Consider the following 19504-nt stretch of genomic DNA (forward strand, 5'->3'; position numbering starts at 1 on the left):
AGGCCAAGTGTAAGTGCACGAACGCACTTAAAACAGAGTCAGGGCACAAACTTCACGCCACAGGCCCCGCATGGGGCACCTGCCAGCCCCAGGAATGGGCACGCCACGGCACGCACACTTGCCATTGTCCAGCCCGGGACTCCCATTGCATATTCACATGCCCTGTGGGGCAGGGCTCCTCATGGCTGGGGGCGGGAGAGGGAGAACAGGGAGGAGCCATTGCGTGTCCCTGGGTAGGTGGGAGAAGGGCAGCATGTGAGAGGCAGGTGTGGAGTAACACCGGGCGTGAGAGACGTGAGCGGCCTCTGGGTGTGCGGCATGAGATGCGTGTCGGGGGGCACAGGTGATGGGAGCACACAGGACATGCGTGGGCACGTGGCCGTGTGGTGGTTGTGTGCCTGAATGCAGGGGCCGCCCCCTGTTCAGCTGTGGCCTTCAGTCCCGAAGGCTTGGAGCCGAGCCCCTCAGATATGCCCCTACCCAGCAGGCACAGAAATGTTTGCATAAGATCCAGCTCAGGCAGGAGCTCTGGGGCCACGTCCCGAGCCCATCGCGTGCGTGCCTGCCCGTGTGTATGCGGCCCCCTGGCTGGGGCAGGAGGAGAGGTAACATCACACGCACAGACACACACACCGATGGGCTGGGCCCAGCCTGGGCTCCAAGCGCCATCCACCCTGGGACCCGGGGGCCCGGGCAGAGTCAGAGCAGGTGGCAGTGCCAGCCTGGCTGGGCAGGCCGTGGACAGGAGGGAGTGCGGGCAGGGTCTGAAAGGGCCAGTGATAGGGGACAGCGTCCGCCGGGAGGGGCCTGTCCGCGCAGCTCTCCCCGGTGGTGGGGAAGGGCCTTGTCTTGGCTTCTGCCTGTTCCTGGCGGGCGCCAAAGCTGGTGAGAGTGTAGGCGTTGTGGGCCTCGCCGGCCTCAGCACTCGGCCTCTGACACTGTGAAGAGACCGGCATCTGGCTGGCCCAGTCCGGCCACTGCTGCCGCCAGCTGGCTGAGGTTGCCGTTGGGGAAGTGCCGTGCCTCCCACAGGTTGAGGATCATGGCTGTGGGGCTGGGCTTGGAGGCAAAGAAGCTGAGATGGCTGCAGAAGGGAGGGGAGCGCGTCAGCGGCCTGGCCTCACCGGGGGCTGCCGCCTCCGCCCTCCTACACCACCTGAGGACAGGGCCTCTCTTTGGTCAGCCAAGGGGAAGCCCCAGCTGCTGGGGCTGGACCACAGGCCCCACCGTGCATCTTGTCCACCCACCCCCGCTGTCCCCCATCCCCGCCCACGCTGGGCTGCAGGTGGCCTTCCTAATCTCCTCCCCACCCACCTCCCACTCACCTGTCCAGGTGGAGTTTCTGGGCTAGAGTCCGCCAGTCAGCACCCCGACTGCAGGGCGGGTCCAGGCTGGTAATGATCTTCTGCCGAATGAGGAAGGGGATCTTGAAGGCACTGGGGCCCACTAGGGCTGGGACCCCCCCTTCACTCTCTAGGACCAGCAGCTCAGTGAATCTCGTGTCCTGGGAACAGGGAAGGATGGAGGTACCTGTTAGAACTTGCCCAGGCCAGCCCACATGCTGAGGGGGGGATGCTTGGACCATCCCAGGGCACACATGGGCACTGTTGCTTCTGGGCACCCACCATGGGCCAGGTTCCTGCTCCCGGGAGTGTGGAGGTGCAGCGACATGCCCGTAGTCGCACAGCCAGCGAGGGGAGGAGCCTCTGACCCCATTCTCCTTCCCCCTCCAGGCCCCCCTAGTCATGCCTGCCAGCCTCTGCTGACCCCTGAGCACTCTGCTCTTCCCTCCACACTGCTTCCTCACTGTTGCCCGTCTACTCGCACTCATCCTTCTGAGCCCCAAACAAGCCCCTCCTCTCACGGAAGGCCTCCAGGGCCCCCCGACCAGCTCTGTCTCCCTGTCCCGTCCCGTGGCTCCCCTACCCTCTTCCACCCCCTCCCCAAGCCCCACAGTCTCTGTTGCCTTTGTCTACATGTGCATCTACACCTCCCTCCTTGGGACGCTTGGAAGTAGCTGCCACACGGTTTCTAGGAGGTGGGCTGGGGGGCCGGGCAGGCCCACAGTGGGGAGCAGGCTCTGCGGCATGGCCCACCTTGGTGATGTTGAAGTTGACATTGAAGCTCTGCCCATCGCCCTCCACCTGCCACACCCACACCTTGCAGGCCAGGTCGCTGGTGCTGGGGCTGACGCGCTCCAGGGTGAAAGTGCAGTGCAGGTACTGCTGTGTGCCATTCCAGATGTGATAAAAGGGGATCTCCTGGGGGCGGGGGGGCGAGGGTTACGGAGAGGTGGTGTCAGGGGAGCCGGGCTTGGGTGCGCCCGGCTCCAAGCACCATGAGTGTCCTCACCTGGTAGCTGACGAGGAGCTTGCTCTTCCACAGGGAGCTGGGCACATCGTGGATGGACAAGCGCAGGTTGTGGTAGCTGTCCTTGAAGTGCAGGACGCGGGGCTCCTGGATCAGCTGTCCTCCCAGCTGTTTCTCCAGCTGCACCACCTCCTGCAGTGCCCCGGCTGTCAGCCAAGCCCACAGGGGCACCTTCTCTACTGCCCCCCTCCCAGGGCCAGGGGTGGTCAGCCCTCCGGACCAGCCTCCGTGTGGCAGGTACCTTGAGTGCGTCATGGGTGTCGTGCAGGCAGTAGACTCGGATGTTGTACTCGAGGGAGGTGCAGGCCACTGGGGCGAATAGCAGCAGCTTGAGGCGCTTGGCAGCAGCCACGCTGAGGGCCTCTCCCACCAGGGCGAAGCGGCCCAACTGCTCCGTGAAGACATAGCAGGCGCCGGCCTCCAGCTGGCAGTAGTAGAGGTGACTGGGCGCCTCCTCACCCAGGTGCAGCACGTCCTGCGGGCAGGGCCCGGTGGGTCAGCTCGCGGCCAGCTGCCTCTCTAAGGAGTGGCCAGAGACCTGGGAGGGCGCAGGCCCCGGGGGCCAGGCAGGAAGGCAGACTCCACTCTGAGCCTGGAGGGATGGGGGAGGCTTTGGGCTCACCTCCCAGCTGCCTTCGCAGGACTGCTTTTTGAGGCGCAGGCTCCAACTCTCGGGGCTGGGCTCCCCACAGTGGTCCATGGTAAGGATGACGGGCCGTGTGAGCAGGACTCCGGGGGGCCCACAGCTAACGATGGGACTCAACAGGGTCTGACAGCCAGCTAGGGGCAACCTCAAGTGGGGAAATATGGGTGGGAAGGGAAAGGCGTCAGGGGGACAATCTTGGGAGCCTGGGAAGAGGGCTGCGGAATTGAGTGGCACTTAGGGATGCCCCCCCTTCCCCTGCCCTCCCTTGGGCCAGGCCAGAGCAGGCCTCACTTTAGTGGGGGAGAGGGCAGGGGCACCAGGGTAACAGCAGGCAGGGTCGGGGCACCAGGGTAACAGCAGGCAGGGTCGGGACCCACCCAGCCCCAGCAGCAGGGCCCATGCCCACACCTCACGTCTTCTGGCTTGTGCAGTGTGAGGTAGATCTCGTAGATCTTTCCTCGGGGTATGGCGTCTGGGGGGATGAGGAGGCTGATGCCTGTGACAGAGGGGGGGCCGAAGCTTATTAGGGCTGCAGAGCCACCAAACACCCCACTCTACCAGTCCCGCCCTGAGCCTCCCTCCGAGGACTGACTGGTGCCAGCCTGGCCTGGGAACAGAGGTGCCACTGGGACTGCCAGGCTGGCCAGTGGGCACAAAGCTGAGGGAACTCATGTGGGCAATGTATGCCTAGTTAGCCTGGGTACAGAAACTTCTGGATGCTGTACCTCCCTCCCTCATCACCCACTTAAAACCTGCCCCGCCTCCAGGATAAGTCCAGCTCCTGATAGTTAAGGCACTTGGCCCTGAAGCCACCCCCTAGCTGTGCCTCTGGGTGCTCCATCCTCCTGGTCTCCCCGAGCTCCTCTCCTCTCCCTCAGCTCGGCCACTTCTGAGCAGGTACCTCAGCTCTGTTGCTCTGTGCTGGGCAGCGGCCCCTCTTGGTGGGGCTGGGTCCTTTAACAATCCTGCCTGCTTTGGCAGCCCTCCCTAGTTTGGAGGCCATTGCACACACGTCCTGTCTGGCTGATTCACCTTTGTCCCAGTGTCTAAAGGGGCAGCATCTGAAAGCATCTGCTGGGGCCCGGGAGGGAGAGCGAAGCCAGGAGTGGAGGATTTGTGGCTCCTGCCCCCTTCATGCTCCTGTGCTGCCTCCTGGTGCAGCTCCAGGGTGGGGACAGACAGTCTGAGTGACCCATGTGTGAGTGCTCTGTGGCGGGGTACGCTCAGTCAGGCACTTATTCAGTGAATGCAAACGCTGAGGGAAAACCATGAGCCCTGCTCTCACGGAGCGCTCAGCCTGCAGGGAAACAGGTAAGTGGACGGCAGCAAAGGGTGCTGGGTGTTGGGTGAGAGCAGAGAGGCGTGCCGCCCCCCCCGGCCACCACCCCGCTGGGAAGTGAGGGGCAGATGGTCACTGAGCACCCACTGGGTGCCTGCCCTTTCCTAAGATCTTGACAAGGACCATCTCCTAGCAGCCCCCCTGAAGGAGACCATGAAGCAGAGGGAGAGGGGGAGAGCTGCCAGACCAGAAGGGGAAGTAGCAGTTAGGCCAGTGGGTGGGGGCAGGGAGGCCGTGTGTGCGAAGGGCAGCCCAGTGTATCTGGGTTCATGAAGGCACAACGAGGCTACAAGTGCAGGAGAAGCGTGTGGGGGAGGGGAGGCCCCAGGGGATGAGTCCTTGTGGTTCTGTCGTGCGGGCTTTGAGGGGGAGAGCGGACACTTCAGAAAGGGACATGGTCAAGCCTGGCTCCTATGAGTAAATGCTTGCAGCTGTGAGCCAGACGAGAGGCAGGCGTGGTGGCCTAGGCCAGGGGAGGCCGCAGGAGACAAGCAGAAGGAGGCAGGCACAGGGGAGAAGAAAGGATGCGATCGGCGCGTGAATGAAGCTGGGGTGGAGGCGAAGGGGGAAAAGTGAAGAAGAGCAGGCGGTCAAGGTGACTCCAGTTTCTGTCTTGAGCAACTCACTGTGCTGTCCCTGAGGTAGGGAACACGGGGAGGGAGGAGGTTCTGGGGGAGGGTGGGAGACGGTGCTGTTTTAGGCACGGGGAACCTGAGGTGCTGTGAGACATACAGATGGAGCTGCCCAGGAGGCAGCTGGGTGTGCGATTCTGTCACCCAGGAGAACGGCGGCTGGGGCTGGAGGAGTGGGAGTGATCCACACAGACACGGCAACTGAGGCCGTGGAGTGGGTGAGATCCGCGGAGAGGGCCCCTGGAGGGGAATCCGAGAAACACCTGCATTTAGGGAGCAGGCTCCAGCAGCAGCTGGAGGGGGACGAGGAGGTCTGGGCCACGCAGGGTCACCGGAACTGAGGGAACAGAGCATGCCAGGGTGGAGCGGGCAGTCGCACAGGCACCGCGGCTCTTCTCAGATGCCCGAGGGGCTTCCGTCAGGGGCTGGGTGGAAAAGCCCCTGTCCGAATGTCTTTCCTCTGCTCTCTCTCCACTAGTTCCCCCCAGCTCCCTGGGGCCTAGGGCCCAGCACACACAGGCTGGCTGACTGTGCAGATGAATGGGCAGTAGTCCTGTGTCCTTGGGCAACAGAAGGGAGACCGCGCTGGCCTCAGTCTCAGTGCCAGCCCCAAAGACTGGATCCTCTCCAGGACCCTGTCCTCTTTCCTTGCTGGGCTGGCCCAGCTCTCAGGGTGAGGCTGAGAGGCACTGGCGGAACGTCAAGTCTGTCCCGCCCTCCTCCAGGAGGGACCCATGCTAGTCTTGCCTCCTGGAGCTGCCTGGGGGCAACCCAGGGGTGTTACCCACCTGTATTAGGGATCATCAGCCGGCCCCCGAGGAAGTTGAAGGTCCCATAGGCCATGTTGCTGGTGCCGCGGGGCAGGGAGCGGAAGTAGTTCTGGGTGGAGAGGCGGGAGACGAAGTCCTCCGCCTCCGAGGTGGGCGAGCTGTGGTGCAGCGTGTGGCGGCCGCTGCCCAGTGGGCTGAGCAGGTGTCCGTTGGTGAGCTGAAACTTGGGGCTGGGCCCATCTTGCCGGGGACACAGACTGCCCTGGTAGGTGGTGGTGGTGGTGCTGAGGTCTGGCTGGATGGTGAGCAGATGGGGACTGTCTGCAAGGACCAAGATGGACTCAGAGTGGCACAGGGGCTAGGGGGATGGAGGGGGCAGCCCTGTGTGGGCGACTCTTGGCATGAGGCCCCGGCACGAGTGTGGGGGGTGGGGGCGCCCCACCTGCTTTGCTGGGTTTGATGCTGACGGGCTGGAAGCCTGAGGTGAGGATGGACGAGTCGGCCACGTCCGAGTCCAGTCCCTCCTTCTTGCGGCAGTACACAAGAATGAGGACGAGCAGCAGCAAGAGGAGGCACACGGCCACGGCTATGAGGCCCACATAGAGGGCCACGTCCTCTGGGCCGGAAGCAGCTGTGGGAGAGGGTGCAGCCTTGAGAGGGGTAGGGGGCAGGAGGCCAGGAAGGAGAGGCCAGCAGTCTACACCGCAGGGGGACGGGGCCTCCGCTCCTTGGGCATCAGTGCCAGGGGGTGGCGGGATGCTGGCAGCAAGGCGCATGAGATATCAGCACGCACGCATTCCAGTCCTGCATCTGCCACCACCTCGCTGTGTCACTCTGGGCAAACGGCATGCCTCACCGGCTCAATTCATACTGAAGTTGCTGCTGACAGAGAATGGAGGTGGGGAAGAGCCACTACCCTGGGTGTCCTGGAGCCTGGCTAAACCAGCCCTTCTGGGGCCATGGGGCCAGGGGCAGCTGAGACTGAGGGTGAGCTCCTAGGATCCCTAAAGCAGGGAATCTGCTTTCTGGGGCGGGGGTGCGGGTGGAGGAGTCTGCCAATCTGATTCCTGGCCAACCCCTGGACCAGGAGCAGGGATGCTGGGTTCTTCTCCTCTTCTGCCTCCCCCCAGGCCTGGGGCAGGGCTGAGGAGAGAGTGATTGACTGCCCGGAGCAAGCGATATTGATTTTAGAAGGGTTTTGCATAATGGAAGAAATGTCCATCAGAAAGGAATTGACACAGATAATTAGGTTTTTAATTGAAAGAATGGGGGAGGGTGTGTTCTAGAGAAAAAAAAAAATCCAACAGAGATCTTTAATTGTTAGTTACGGCCTTGTAATTAACAGGCCTCACACGCCCGGTGTCCCCACAGGACTTGCATGTGCACTTGGGGGACAGGGCAGAGGCAGAACTGTAGGAGAGGACAGGAAGGGGTTTGGGGGATGATCCCGGAGGCTTGGCGTGCACGGTCAAACCGCCCATGTATGCAAGTCTCAGGGCAGGTGTGGGAAGTATTGGGGTGTATGTGGGCACATGTTGGGTGTGTTAGCGATGGGGGGTCTCCCAAAGGTTCTGAGCTTTGAATAAAAGGTGCAGCCTGTGGCAGGGGACTCCCTGAGCCATCACCGCCCCGGGGCAGGGCAGGGCCAGTCCTGGCAAACTCAAGAGGGCTCCTGGGTGGAAAGGACTCACTGTGTACACAGAGGTCGCTGGTACAATTGCGGGTATCCAGGTCAGCGCCTTGGCACTCCTCACCTCCATTGCGGGGCGCGGGGTCTGAGCACTCACGGCTCCGCCAGTGGGTACAGTCGAGCCCACAGGCCGACCACTTGCTCCATGGGCTCCAGCTGCCATCCACTAGATACGAGACAGACACGGACAGAGAGGAGATGGCATGGTCAGCCCAGGGAGCTATAGCCCAGGCTGTCTGCCAGCGTGGCCCTGCTGGGCAGCCAGACCTGGTGCGACGCCAGGGCCAGGGCCAAGCCTGCCATTCTGCAAGCCCTCTGGTGTCCAGCGGGCCTGGATGACACATGCTAATGACAGGAGGCACAATGATGCTGGGCCTGCTCGGCTCTCCCCACACCAGGGGCCGTCCTGGCCCTGGGGCAGTGAGGGCCCTCGGTTGCACGATGACCCCTTGATCCCAGGCGCGGGTGGCTCTGCAGTACCAGGCTGGGTCCTGCCCACATGGACTGTCCCTGTCCCGATGGTACCTCGGGCCCTGTGACTCGGCCCCTCCGCTGAGACTGAGCCTGCACAGTCTGAACCCTGCCTCCGATCACACTGAACCCCATCCTGGCCTTGGACTGAGCCTGGCCCTGCGTGCGGGTGGGTGGGATGGAGCCAATGGGGAGCAGGCTGGTGGGCACGATGGAGCCAGGGCACAGAGATGGCGTGGTGAAGAGCGATGCGGGAGGTGGTGGCCGCTGGTACCTGGGCACAGGGTGGCGCAGGCTGTTTTCTGGACATTCTGCCCCTCACAGAAGGCGCCCCCGTTGAGAGGCGCCGGGTTGGTGCAGCTCCGGCTCCTTTTCTGCCAGCCGCGCCCACAGCTGGCGCTGCAGACAGACCACTCAGTCCACGTCGACCACCCACCGTTCACTGGCCGGACAGAGAAGGACTGGGTCAGGGAGCGGGGGCTTCCTTGGACACGTTGGCCCAGGGGCCAGAGCAGGACAGAGGGGCTGTGAGCTAGGAGTGGGCCGGCTGCAGCTGGGCTGAGAGAAAAGCCCTGGAGGGGAGGCCACGCTTTTGCCCTTCTGCCCCCTGGGGCCTGGCAGCGCCCGCTCCACAGCTCCTTTCCCGGTGGGACAGCCAGGCCTAGCTGCAGTTCCCACATGCTCCTCCAACCCAAACCCCAGCCTTTTATGGGGTGACTCCTGCACCCCTCCTTCTGTCTGCTCCTGGGGGTGCCCGGGTCACTCTACTTCCACCCTGGGGTCTGTTGCTTTTTTTAGACTTCCATCTTGTCCCTTCATCTCCTCCTGCACCATGTCCCCTGACCACAGGTAAGCCAAGGGATGGTCCGGCCACCAATAACACCTCTGTCCAGACAGGCCCCTCCGCTCCTCAACAGCCACGGCCATCCTTCCCCATCAGGCCACGGCTCAGTCGGCCCAGTCCTGGCTCTGCAGGGTGCCAGCCACGTGTGGTTGCTGCAAAGGCACCCAGCGCCTCTCCTATGCCCGGAGCCCTTCCACCCCGCCAGCACTGGGGCTCACCATAGACGATGACGGCAGCAGAGGCGCTACGGCGACGCGCCACGATGTTCTTGGCTACACAGGTGTAGTTGGCCGTGTCGGCCAGGCGGGCCTGCCGCACCACCAGGCTGTGCTCCCGCGTGATGTACACATTGGGGTCCATGGACGGGTCCACAAGGTCCTCGTTCCGGAGCCACTCCACCTGGGGGAGGGAACCATGCCACTGCACCGTCTGACTGTGCTGGCCCTGCCTGGAGCGAGCATGGCCCCTGGGTCGGGGGGATCAGCCTGGAAGGCTGGTCAGGGCGGGGCTGAGACCTGAGAGCACTGCCCATCTGGAGCAGTACTGCCCACCTGGAGCGGCACCACAGCCCCGCTCACCTCGGCTGGGGGGATGCCCTCCGGTGGGCGGCAGGGCAGCACGATGCCCTGCTCCAGCGACACCTCCTTGGCCAGTGGTTCCTGCTCAAAGTTCTTCCGCAAATCTGTGGGCAGAAGAGAAGCATCCCCCTGGATGAGTGCCTCGTGCTGGGTCAGCCTGGCTGACCCTGTCCGCTGCTCCTGCAGGGACCATGGCACAGGCCAGGAAGAAGCGTCCAGCGCCCAGGGGGACCGTAGGGGTGGCTGGGCGGCATCCGATAGCACTCCCTCCAGGCTGTTGAGGAGGGACCTGAGGGTCTCCTGTGGGGCCTCCCCTGAGGGTCTCCTGTGGGGCCTCCCCCGGTGCTGCCCTGAGGCCCCTCTGTCCCGGACTCACAGGCAATGCGGATGTAGGCCTTCTGACTCTTGGTGGTACCCGAGGAGCTCCACGCCACGCACTGGCACCAGAACTCCTCCAGCCCAAACACCTTCTCCACCTGCTGCCGCGACACATTGATGCGGACCTCCATGGAGGGCAGTCCTGAGAGGGGAGGGGCGGGAGCAGGGGCCGTGTCTCGCGGATGGTCCTCACGGTCCAGTCCCCGGTGGGGTCTCTGCACCACCGCAGACACTCCCTCTGCTGAGCAGGAGAGCTGGCGGGCACTGGGGGCAGTCTGCCAGGAGAAGGGGCTCCTGGGGAAGTCCCTTGGTATCTCCTGAAAGTCAGGAGTGGGTACTTGGTCACCCAAGGCCTATCTCCCTGGAGTCAAAAAAAAAGTCAGGAAAAGGGTTTCCTGCTATTTCAGAGACAAAGTCACAGAGGAACCTGGGGCAATGGAGGCTGACCTCTAAAGGACCCCAGGCAGAAGGGGTGAGGCAGATAGGCCAGCCCTGGGGGCCTTTGTGGGTAAAAACAAAAGGTAAGGGGGATCTAGGGTTTCCCTGGTGACTCAGATGGTAAAGGATCTGCATTCAATGCTGGAGACCTGGGTTCAATTCCTGGGTCAGGAAGATCCTCTGGAGAAGGAAATGGCAACCCACTCCAGTTTTCTTGCCTGGAGAATCCCATGGGCAGAGGAGCCTGGTGGGCTACAATTCATGGAGTCGCAAAGAGTCAGACACGACTGAGCGACTAACTTGCACTTTCACGGAGTTATCTGGCTGGCCTCCTGGGGTTAGTAGGTAGATCCTGATGTGTGTTGGTATAATAACAGCTATTAACAAGATAATGACAGTGATTATGTAGTATGATAATAGACCCCTGGGGCTTAGATTTATCTTCTCCAGTCTGCTCCCTTGGAGGTATTTGCTCCCATTCTGTGGATGGGGAAACAGAGGCTCATAGAGGCAATGACTTGCCAGAGGCGCCCAGGGCTGCCTGCTGTCTGAGTCCAGAACGTGTTCAGGGTTCATGGGGGTCGGGGGGGTGGGATGCTAGGGGTGTCCCTCGTACCAGGAGAAATGCTGGTGATGGGGCGAGATAGCCCATAGAGGGGAAGCTGGCCTGTGATGGGTGTCTGGGAACTTTATCCTGCATGGACTGGGCCCGAAGGATCCCTTCTCAAGGGTGGACACAGTACCCAGCCCCCACATGTCTGCCACACCCAGAATCAGGTGTGGGGTGTCTTGGGAGGGTCCAGGTCTCTGAGGACCCAGAAGGGAGGGGGGACCCCAGCCCTCCTCCAGGCCCCTGGCCCTTAGCTGAAACCAGTGTCCCCAGGAGTGAGAAAAGACTGTTTGTTTCCAATTCCTCCTCCTCCTGACCCCAATTTCCCTCGGGTCACTGGCTTATCAGAAAGAGGGAGAGAGACTGGTGCTTCCATTGTTAACAGAGAAATTCAATTAGGGCTGCCTTGCAGGAGGAGCAGCGGCCCAGCTGAGCAGGCAAGCCAGGAGGCTGTTTTCTGTCTTAATCTCTCTAACGTGTCTTTCCCTGACCCTGGCCCAGACCCCTCCTCATGAGTCTCTCCGGCTCCCACACAGGTCCCCAGATTTTTCTATCACTCACCCTTGTCCCCTTACACCGGGAATTCTCACAGGAGATGGGGGGGTCACCTCTGGCTGAGGTCACTGTCACTGGAGATCCCTCCATTCTGGGCGCTGCCTGCCCCACACTCTAAGGCGCTGGGTGTGAACGTCCTTGGGGCGGGGTGAGGGCGGAGAGGTGAGAAGGGGTCCCTCACAGGCTCTGTGTATTGGAGAGGGGCCCTGGGCAGCAGCTGTCTGTCAAGCATCTGAGAAGGGGCTCCGTGCCTACTTGGGAGTAGAGACAGGGTCCTCCCTCTCAGCCTCTGGGGTGAGTGGTGGCAGACTTGCCGAACATTCTGAACTGGATGCTTGTCCTCTCTCGGGTGGGCAGGTCTATGGAAGGACTGCTCCGTCTCCCAGGGTGGTGGAGGGAGCTCACGCGCCACCGGGCAGCTCAGCTCAGGGAGAGCAGCGCTAAATTTAAAGTGCTCCCATTCCTTCCTCCCTGCCTCCTCCCTCTTCTGTTCTGCCACCTCCTCCTCTCCTTCTTGCTGCTACGGAGGAGGGCCAAGTTTGTCCACGAGCTCTAGATCCAGGCAGCGCCCTTGAGCCCCACAAGCCCTGGGGGCAGGGGAGACCCGAGCTGGCTGGGCCTTGAAGTGAGGGGCTGTGCCCTCCCAGCTGCAGGTTGCCGAGCAGCCGGGCTCCCGGGAGCAGTTTCTGTGTCTGCACCTGCCTGGTAAATGGGAGCAGATGCCAGCCTGGGGGAGGGTGACAGGAAGGTGGGGGTCCCTGCTGGCCCAGGCCCGGGAGCATGTCGGGTGTGTGCAGGCGTGTGAGGGCTTGGGTGTGTGGGGAGGCCCTGGTGTGTGCATGCTGGGTGTTTCTGGGAGGTGGAGGGGTGGGGGTGGGGGCCTCTGAGGCCAAGCAAGTGCGCAGGGTGCCTTCTTAGCAAACTGCTTTTTATAATCAGTCGGTTTGTTTAACACACAATAAATTATATTATACTCCCAGACCAGAGTCTAGCACTTCGTAAATTTCAAACGTTTACACTATCAGTGGGTTTGGGTTTGAGAGTTTTCAGGCTTTGGCTCCTCCCCCGGCCCCCTGGATGGGGAACGTGGGCAAGCAACGGGGGGCCCAGATACTCTCTCCTGGGGTGTCCACTCAGCCATCCTCACCCCATGCAGGGCTCCAGATCTGGGCTGACCTCTGCCTCTGTCATGCCTGGCTGACCACAGCATGCCTGGGTCAGGGTTCTGGGATTGTGTGTATCATGGGTGCCACCCACTGCCTCGGCATCCATTTGTGGGTGAGGGAAACCAATCTCTTTGCCTCAAAGCACTCAGCGGCTTTGGGTTAAGAAGTCAATAACATTGAAGATAATTCAAATGGGCTGGCCATGGGAGGCCTGAAGTTGGAGGCTCAGAGCAGGAGGGGACCCTGGTGGCCACGGGTGGGATGTGTCTCTGTGAGCTCTGCTCTCTACCTGGCTTGAAGGGAGCAACGCCAGCAGAGCCTGTGGGACTGGCCTGGACTGTGACTGCTTTGCAGGCAAGAGCCTGGGTCTCGCCCAAGCCGTGGATACCAGACCTCACAGTGGCAGGAGACAAGGAGGGGTGTGTGTGGGAAGCCTGGAAGGGCAGGTTGTGAGCAGTTGCAGGCTGGCCTGGAGACTTTCCAAAAGGTTCCAGGACAGGCCCTCAAGGTTGCAGGGAGACAGGCTATGGTGACTTCCTCTTCCTCGCCTGTTCCTTCCCTGGGGGACCTACCTCAGCAGCAGGAGGACTCTTCATGCTGCCAAGTGAGGCTGGGCCCTGGGCATGGGGCATGAAGACAGGGAAGACTTGGAGCTGGGCTCCAGTTGGGTGTGAGAACTCTCATAGCTGCCCCCCAGCAACCTGCCAGGGGCCCCTCCTCATCCCCATTTTACAGATAAGGAAACTGAGGCCCATGGGGGAAGGGGACCGACCTGCCAGAGAGGCCACGGACCCTATCCATTCCCCTCCCGAGGGTGGGAAGCAGAACTGGATCACTGGCACCAACAGACTTGCGGGCTAAACTCCCAGCACTGCACCCAGCAGGCACACAGCAGGTACTCCGCGACACCTGAGGACTGCAAGAAGCCTGCTGCCAGCGGCAGGTGTGTGGAAGGCCAGGACAAGGCAGGCGCAAGGACTTGGCTGGGGGCTCATGCTGAGGACCAGCCCCGCTGACCCTGCCAGGGTAGGATGGTGTGTGACCCGTATGGACCAAAAGACCTGTTTGGAGCCCTGGATGAGTCAGAGCATCTGTAACACAACAGACTGGCTCTGAGGACGAAATCACACGCTCCCCAGACTCGGGGCTTGTCTGCTCGCACCTGTGTTCTTGTGCAAGCTTCCGTGCTCACCAGGACAGGGCCCCGTGCCCTGGTCTCCCTCTGCCCAACCCCACCTCCCACAGCGCAATGTGGCTGCAGCTTCCTTGTCCCGCTGACCACCCCCTCCACCACCACTTCTGCTGCCCCAGGCCTGGGCCTCTGGCCAGCCTGCTGTGCCCTGCATTGTCCTTTGACCTGCTAGTCATCCCAGGTGGTTTTAAGACTGGGGATGGATGGCAGCCCTCACTCCAGAATTCCTCCCTGGGCTGCCGGGTTTCTTCTGTCTGGAGCATGGGCCACCGCTCTGGGCCGTGGTCTCCTGCCGGCTCTTGGCATCACTGTGAGTTGTTCTGGGTGCCCTCTGCTGGCCCTATGACTCAAGTGGCCATGCCCAGCACAGGGTCCGTGTGCTGTGTGTCTCAGGCTGGCTGCGCCTTGGTGGGAAGGGGCTCCAGGCTTAACCTGAGGACTCAGCATGTGTGGGGGGCTCCACGGAGCATCAAGGCGAAGTGAAGTCGCTCAGTTGTGTCTAACTCTTTGCAACTCCACAGACTATAGCCCGCCAGGCTCCTCTGTCCATGGAATTCTCCAGGCAAGAATACTGGAGTGGGTAAGCTGTTCCCTTCTCCAGGGCATCTTCTGGACCCAGATATCGAACCCAGGTCTCCCGCATTGCAGGTGGATTCCTTACTGTCTGAGCCACCAGGGAAGCCCCTTCAAGGGGCAGGGGGCCGGAAATTAGCTTAGCCGGGGTCCAGTGAGTGAGGAGGAGAGGCTGTTGTCAGCTCCACCGGGCCTGTTCTTGGAGCACAGGTTCCCAAACAATGGCTCTCTGCCCCCATCCCCAGGGCTGGAGGAGGGAAATGAAGGGGCCCACGGAAGGAGCACTTCTTGGGTCTGCCTCTCCTGTCAGCCCCCACATGGGCCCCGAGTGTCACCACAGCACCGGTCATGTCACTCGGTAGCTTGAAATCCCACAGCACTGTGACCTCACTCCAGAGTTGAAGGGTGAGGCTCCTGGGTGGCCCCAGCGCCCCCGGCACCCACTCCACCCCCTCCCCGCTGAGCCCTGGCACGCCTATCTGCCTCCAGGCCTTTACTGGCACTGTATCCTTTCCTGGGTCGCCTGGGACACCCTTCTCCTCTTCTTGCCCTGACCAGGGTTACACGTCCCTACCCTGAAGAGCCCATCCCGGGCAGCCCCAGCTCCCAGGACTCGTGGAGAGACCGTGCCGTCCACCCTCTCTGCGGGTTGTATCTCCAGCTGGGGAGTGGTTGCTCGGGGAGTGAGTACACCAGCAAACCATCCTGGAATTGAGGTCTGTGAGCTCTTCTGTCACCTGGGACCCACTCTTTCCAAACCTTTCTCTGCTGGCACCACTCACCAGGCAACCAACCTCTCAGATGGAGCAGCCAGGATCTGCCCCACCATCCACAGCTCCCTGGGTTATTTTGGTGGGGAGGCTTCCCTTTTACTCCCCCACCAAGGGATGAAGTCTGGTGAAGGTAGGCCTCCCAGAGACAGCCTTGGTGTGTACACAGGGGGTCCTGCCCACACAGGGCTAGTTAGTTTCACCCTGGCCTCTACTCTCAGGTGGGCAGCAGGGCCCCCTCTCTGAGCCTCCACTGCCTCGGGGGCTGAGACGCCCCCCGCAAGTCCCCTGCCCCCGCCACGTCCCTCTTCCCTCGCCCCTTCCCGGCCTCACCGCTGCTCCCATCTGTGCTTCGCTCAATCACGTGGTCCACCTGGCGCACCCACTCCCCGTTGCACTTGAAGAAGATCTGCGTGGCGGGCGTGGCCTTGCACACCAGCAGCACCGGCTTGTTCTTGACTATGTACACGTCCTCGGGTTCCACCAGGAAGTGGGGAAGCAGGTCTGGGTTGGAGCCGGGCACTGGGTTGGGCACCGGGTTGGCCACCGTGGCACTCTGCTGGGCGCCTGCGGTAGAAGCAAACAGGGCCGGTGAGTCAGGGGGTGGGCTCTGCTGGACTCGGGGGCCCTCCTGGTGCCACCTGCCTGCTCAGGGGCCAGGGCCAGGCCATGAGGAGACACATGAGGTGCCAGGCTCTGCCGCTTCCAATCCAGTGACCTGGGCTGCTTAAGTGGGCCCCTCGCCAACCCTCAGTGCAAAACGGGAGGAGCAGCAGCCCTCTCCACCTCTCCAAACCCCCGCCCCCGACTTATGAAGACCTGTGGAGACCTGTAACGAGACAAAGGCGAAAGTGCCAGCATGTGGCAATTGTCAGGGCTCACTACTCCCCTGGTAGAAGTTCAGGGATCTGGGGAGGTGCCAGGGGAGAGCTGCAGGAGGCAGAGGCCCCGGCAGTCAGGGGTTAGGCACCCCTTCCTCTGGTGCCGGGTTGCCTGGGGGGCTGCTTCTGGCTTGCTCCCCATTCCTGGCCCCTGCACTTGGTAGGAGCTGAGAAAATAGCAAGTGAATGAAGTGGGGGGAGGCTGTGGCAGGTTTGGATGTGAAGGGGTGCTGCTGGCAGTGCTACCAGTGAGGCCCCTGTAGCGGGGAGGGGCGAACTGGGGTGAGCCTGGGCTGCTGGCTGGGTGGGTCTCAGGGTGGGAGCCAGGAAGGGGTGTCTGGGAGCCTGAGCCTAAAGTCTCACTCTTTAAGGAGAACTGAACATGGGTTTCCTTCTAATTTTAACTGAAAACCACAGCTATCCCACAAGTCATTTGTTGCTAATTACACAGGTAATTGGCTCTGAGGCTTTGGTGGAAGTAAAACCCTCAGCAGTCTGTTCCCCCAGCAGGACCCGGGGAGGGTGGGGAGGGGTCGGGGGCAGAGAAGCCTCAGCCTCCACACCCACCAGACAGGCCCCCTGATGGCCAGGCCTCTCTCGGGGCTGCAGTCACTTCCCCCAACACACACTTCTAACCAACAGGGGGCTCTGGGCGTATGGAAGGAAATGCTTGGACTTCAGAGACCCTGCTAGGGTGACTTTGGGAGAGCTACCCCTCCTGTGGAGGTCCTGACTGCCTGCTGCAGGTCTGGCGGTGCCTCCCACAGTGGCTTCCTAGCTCCACTACCCTCCTCACCTACAGCCCAAAACCCGTGGAGGGCTTCTAACGGGTGACCTGGCTCTTTGGGCCCAGGGGGCATCCACACTGCTTTTTCTCTCTTGCTGGCACAGGGACCCTCTCTTTCCAAGGAGGGAGTCCCATCCACTCAAGACTCTGATTTTGGGGAGGGGATCTGTGCCTGGTCTGTAGGCGCCAAGGGGGTGAGCTGGGAAAGTTTGCAGAGGCTGAGAAACCTGCTGTGACTTTGGGTAACCCCCACTCCCCCCCCAGCCCCAGGCTGTTTCTCTGCCTGCAAAGTGGGGTGTGTGTATGTGTGTTAGTCACTCAGTCGTGTCCGACTCTGCGACCCCACGGACTATAGGCCACCAGACTTCTCTGTCCATGGGATTCTCCAGACAAGAACAGAGGAGTGGGTTGCCATGCCTTCCTCTAGGGGATCTTCCTGACCCAGGGATTGAACCCGGATCTCTTACACTGCAGGCTGATTATTTACTGTTTGAGCCACCAGCAAAGCAGGGAATGGTATCCAATTCTTTGGGCTCTCATGAGGGGGAAAAGGACAAAGGCACAGTGCTCAGTTGATGGCAGTTGCTATCCGCATCCAGAGCTTTTACATGACAGTGGCACAGGGCTCCAGCTCCCTCCCGGCAATCTCTTCAGGGATGAGGGCTGACGAGGAAACTGAGGCACAGAGCTTGCCCCCAGTGTCTGCAGCAGTGGGCTCATCCAACTCTATCCTCAGCCTGTCCCCACGTCTCTGTGCCAAAGTCTGGTGGGTGAATAGGAGGGACCCCCGAGGAGGGGCGCTGTGGGTCAGGAGGCTCTCTAGATGCCTACTAGGGAAGCCATAGCATCTCTGCAGACCCCAGGGCCGCACAGAGCAGAGCCCATGGAGGTGGGGGCAGGCACCACAGGCTCCAGAAGAGACCTGAGCAGCAGCTTCTGGGCCTGCCCACACCCCGCCTTGCACAGGCTCGATGTGATGGCCCAGGTCTGCCTACTGGCTCGGGGCTGGGTGAGCAGGGGTCCTGGCTGGGGAAGGCACATGGCCCCCCAGCTTCCCTATCGATCACTGCGCCAAGCACTGCTCACGTCAGCCGCCCGCTGAACCCGGCACAATCCCTCATGTCTGCATTTAACTGCTAATGAAAAATAAATGTACTGTGACCAATAAGGGACATAGCTCACTTCTCCCGGGCCTCTGCCACGCCACGTGGGCATGGTCTCCCCTCCCCAACCCCCGTGGGGCATTTATTGGGTGGACCCAGGGGCCCCCTCTAGGCTGCAATATGCCCTCTGGCAAGGACATTGTAAGGCCATGGGTGGGGGTAAATTCAGCCCCTCTTGGGGCTGCTGGAAGCTTCCTGGGTGGTCAGAGCTGGTTTCCCCTCTGTCTGGCCCCAGAGCGCACTGCGTGCCTCCAGCCTTGTGGTCAGCACTTGTGATCTGCCTTCCCCACTCACCATCCCAGTTAGGTCTCTCTCCTGGACTAAAGCCCAGGAAGAGCCTTGGGTCTCTCCCTCTCCACATCGCAGGCCACCAGCACGAGTGATCTTTGCCTTTGACATGAAACCCTGTATTTGCTCAGGATCATATGTTATATGATGCCTTCAGAAGGGCATGACTTCATGTGCCAGCCTGGATGGGAGCAGAATTTGGGGGAGAAGGGGTACATATATATGTATGGCTGAGTCCCTTCACTATTCACCTGAAACCATCACAACATTGTTAACTGGCTACACCCCAATACAAAATGTATGTTTTGGTGTTAAAAAATAAACAAACAAAAAAGGCAAGACTCCACTCCCTACGGCAGCCTTCCTCCTCTGCTGGAACTCTCCTGCCTTTTCCTCAGGGCCAATTCTACTCACTTCTTCTGAAAGAGGACTCCCCTGCCTGGCCTATCTCCCCACTTCGCCTCTGGGACCCACCCTCTCTGGAGCTGGAGCTGCTACCACAGGAAAAGCAAGTGTGTGGCCGAGGCCTCCTCCCCGCTCCCAGCCTGTCTTTCTCTGGCTGCCTAGTGCCCGGGAGGCGAGTGGGGATTAGGATTTGGGTACCCACTCCTGCTCCCTTCTGGCTGAGAGGTGACGAGCTAGGGAGGAAGGCTTTCCCAGTGCGGATGCTGGGGCTGTGGGACCGCAGGCAGGGGCAGGGCCAGCCAGCCTCACCCACCAGCTCTCCAGAAGCTCCGCCTACCACACCCTGGCCAGGCCTCTCCTATTTGCCCAACCACCCTCTCAGAGTTCAGTTGGAAGACTTCTTTCACTTATTAGTGGATCCCTGGTGGGCTCTTGGTCGCTGAGAACTGCAGATGGGGCTTTACCGATGCTTGGGCCTTAAAGTGGGAATCCCGCTTCCAGTGAGCCCTGGGGCTGGCCGGCTGGCCCCCATGCATCTCAGGAGGGCTACCTGTCATTGGCCCAGGCAAGACCTGGGCTCCTGCCTGAGCGAGTTCATGGTCCAGTGGAGGAGGCAGCATGCCCAGTCCTTAATGTGGCACATACCCTGGAGTGAGGCTCAGGGGACAGTGTGGGCACAGGAGCAAGTCGATGAAGAGTATGGAGCCAAAAAGGCATCCTGGAGGAGGTGGCTTGTTGGCTGAGACTTGATGTCTGGGTGGGGGAGTTCCCACATGGACCTCATAGGCCGGCCCACTATGGCCCATTCCACTGAAGTCCTCCCATCCAACCCTCCCTCCATACATTCCCCACGGGGGAGGTCTCTGCATTGCCCTGCACACAGCACCCCAGAGGCTTCCCACTGGCCTCCCCACAAACTCCAAGGACATACGCCTGTCCCTTCTCTGACTCACCTCCT

General features: G+C 61.4%; 1 protein-coding gene across 2 annotated transcripts in view; it reads right to left on the reverse strand.

The window, feature by feature from the left end:
- Positions 1 to 79: 79 nt before the first annotated feature.
- UNC5A (unc-5 netrin receptor A) overlaps positions 80 to 19504 on the reverse strand; it is a 64159-nt gene continuing 44734 nt past the window's right edge. Inside the window, exons 2-16 of one of the 2 annotated variants that reach the window (XM_088838760.1) lie at positions 15356 to 15589; positions 9717 to 9860; positions 9341 to 9444; positions 8981 to 9161; positions 8193 to 8360; positions 7449 to 7613; positions 6200 to 6388; positions 5776 to 6078; positions 3425 to 3512; positions 2993 to 3161; positions 2612 to 2845; positions 2353 to 2502; positions 2097 to 2261; positions 1326 to 1504; positions 80 to 1084 (exon numbers count right to left, since the gene is read on the reverse strand). In XM_088838760.1, coding sequence (XP_088694886.1) covers positions 919 to 1084; positions 1326 to 1504; positions 2097 to 2261; positions 2353 to 2502; positions 2612 to 2845; positions 2993 to 3161; positions 3425 to 3512; positions 5776 to 6078; positions 6200 to 6388; positions 7449 to 7613; positions 8193 to 8360; positions 8981 to 9161; positions 9341 to 9444; positions 9717 to 9860; positions 15356 to 15589 — 2639 coding nt within the window. In that variant the 3' untranslated portion in view covers positions 80 to 918. The remainder of the gene's footprint in view (positions 1085 to 1325; positions 1505 to 2096; positions 2262 to 2352; positions 2503 to 2611; positions 2846 to 2992; positions 3162 to 3424; positions 3513 to 5775; positions 6079 to 6199; positions 6389 to 7448; positions 7614 to 8192; positions 8361 to 8980; positions 9162 to 9340; positions 9445 to 9716; positions 9861 to 15355; positions 15590 to 19504) is intronic. The other variant, XM_055430011.2, reaches the window with a different exon arrangement.

The sequence above is a fragment of the Moschus berezovskii genome, chromosome 8 (genome assembly GCF_049115385.1).
Source record: "Moschus berezovskii isolate FMDL1 chromosome 8, NW_MosBer_1.0, whole genome shotgun sequence".
Taxonomy (NCBI): domain Eukaryota; kingdom Metazoa; phylum Chordata; class Mammalia; order Artiodactyla; family Moschidae; genus Moschus; species Moschus berezovskii.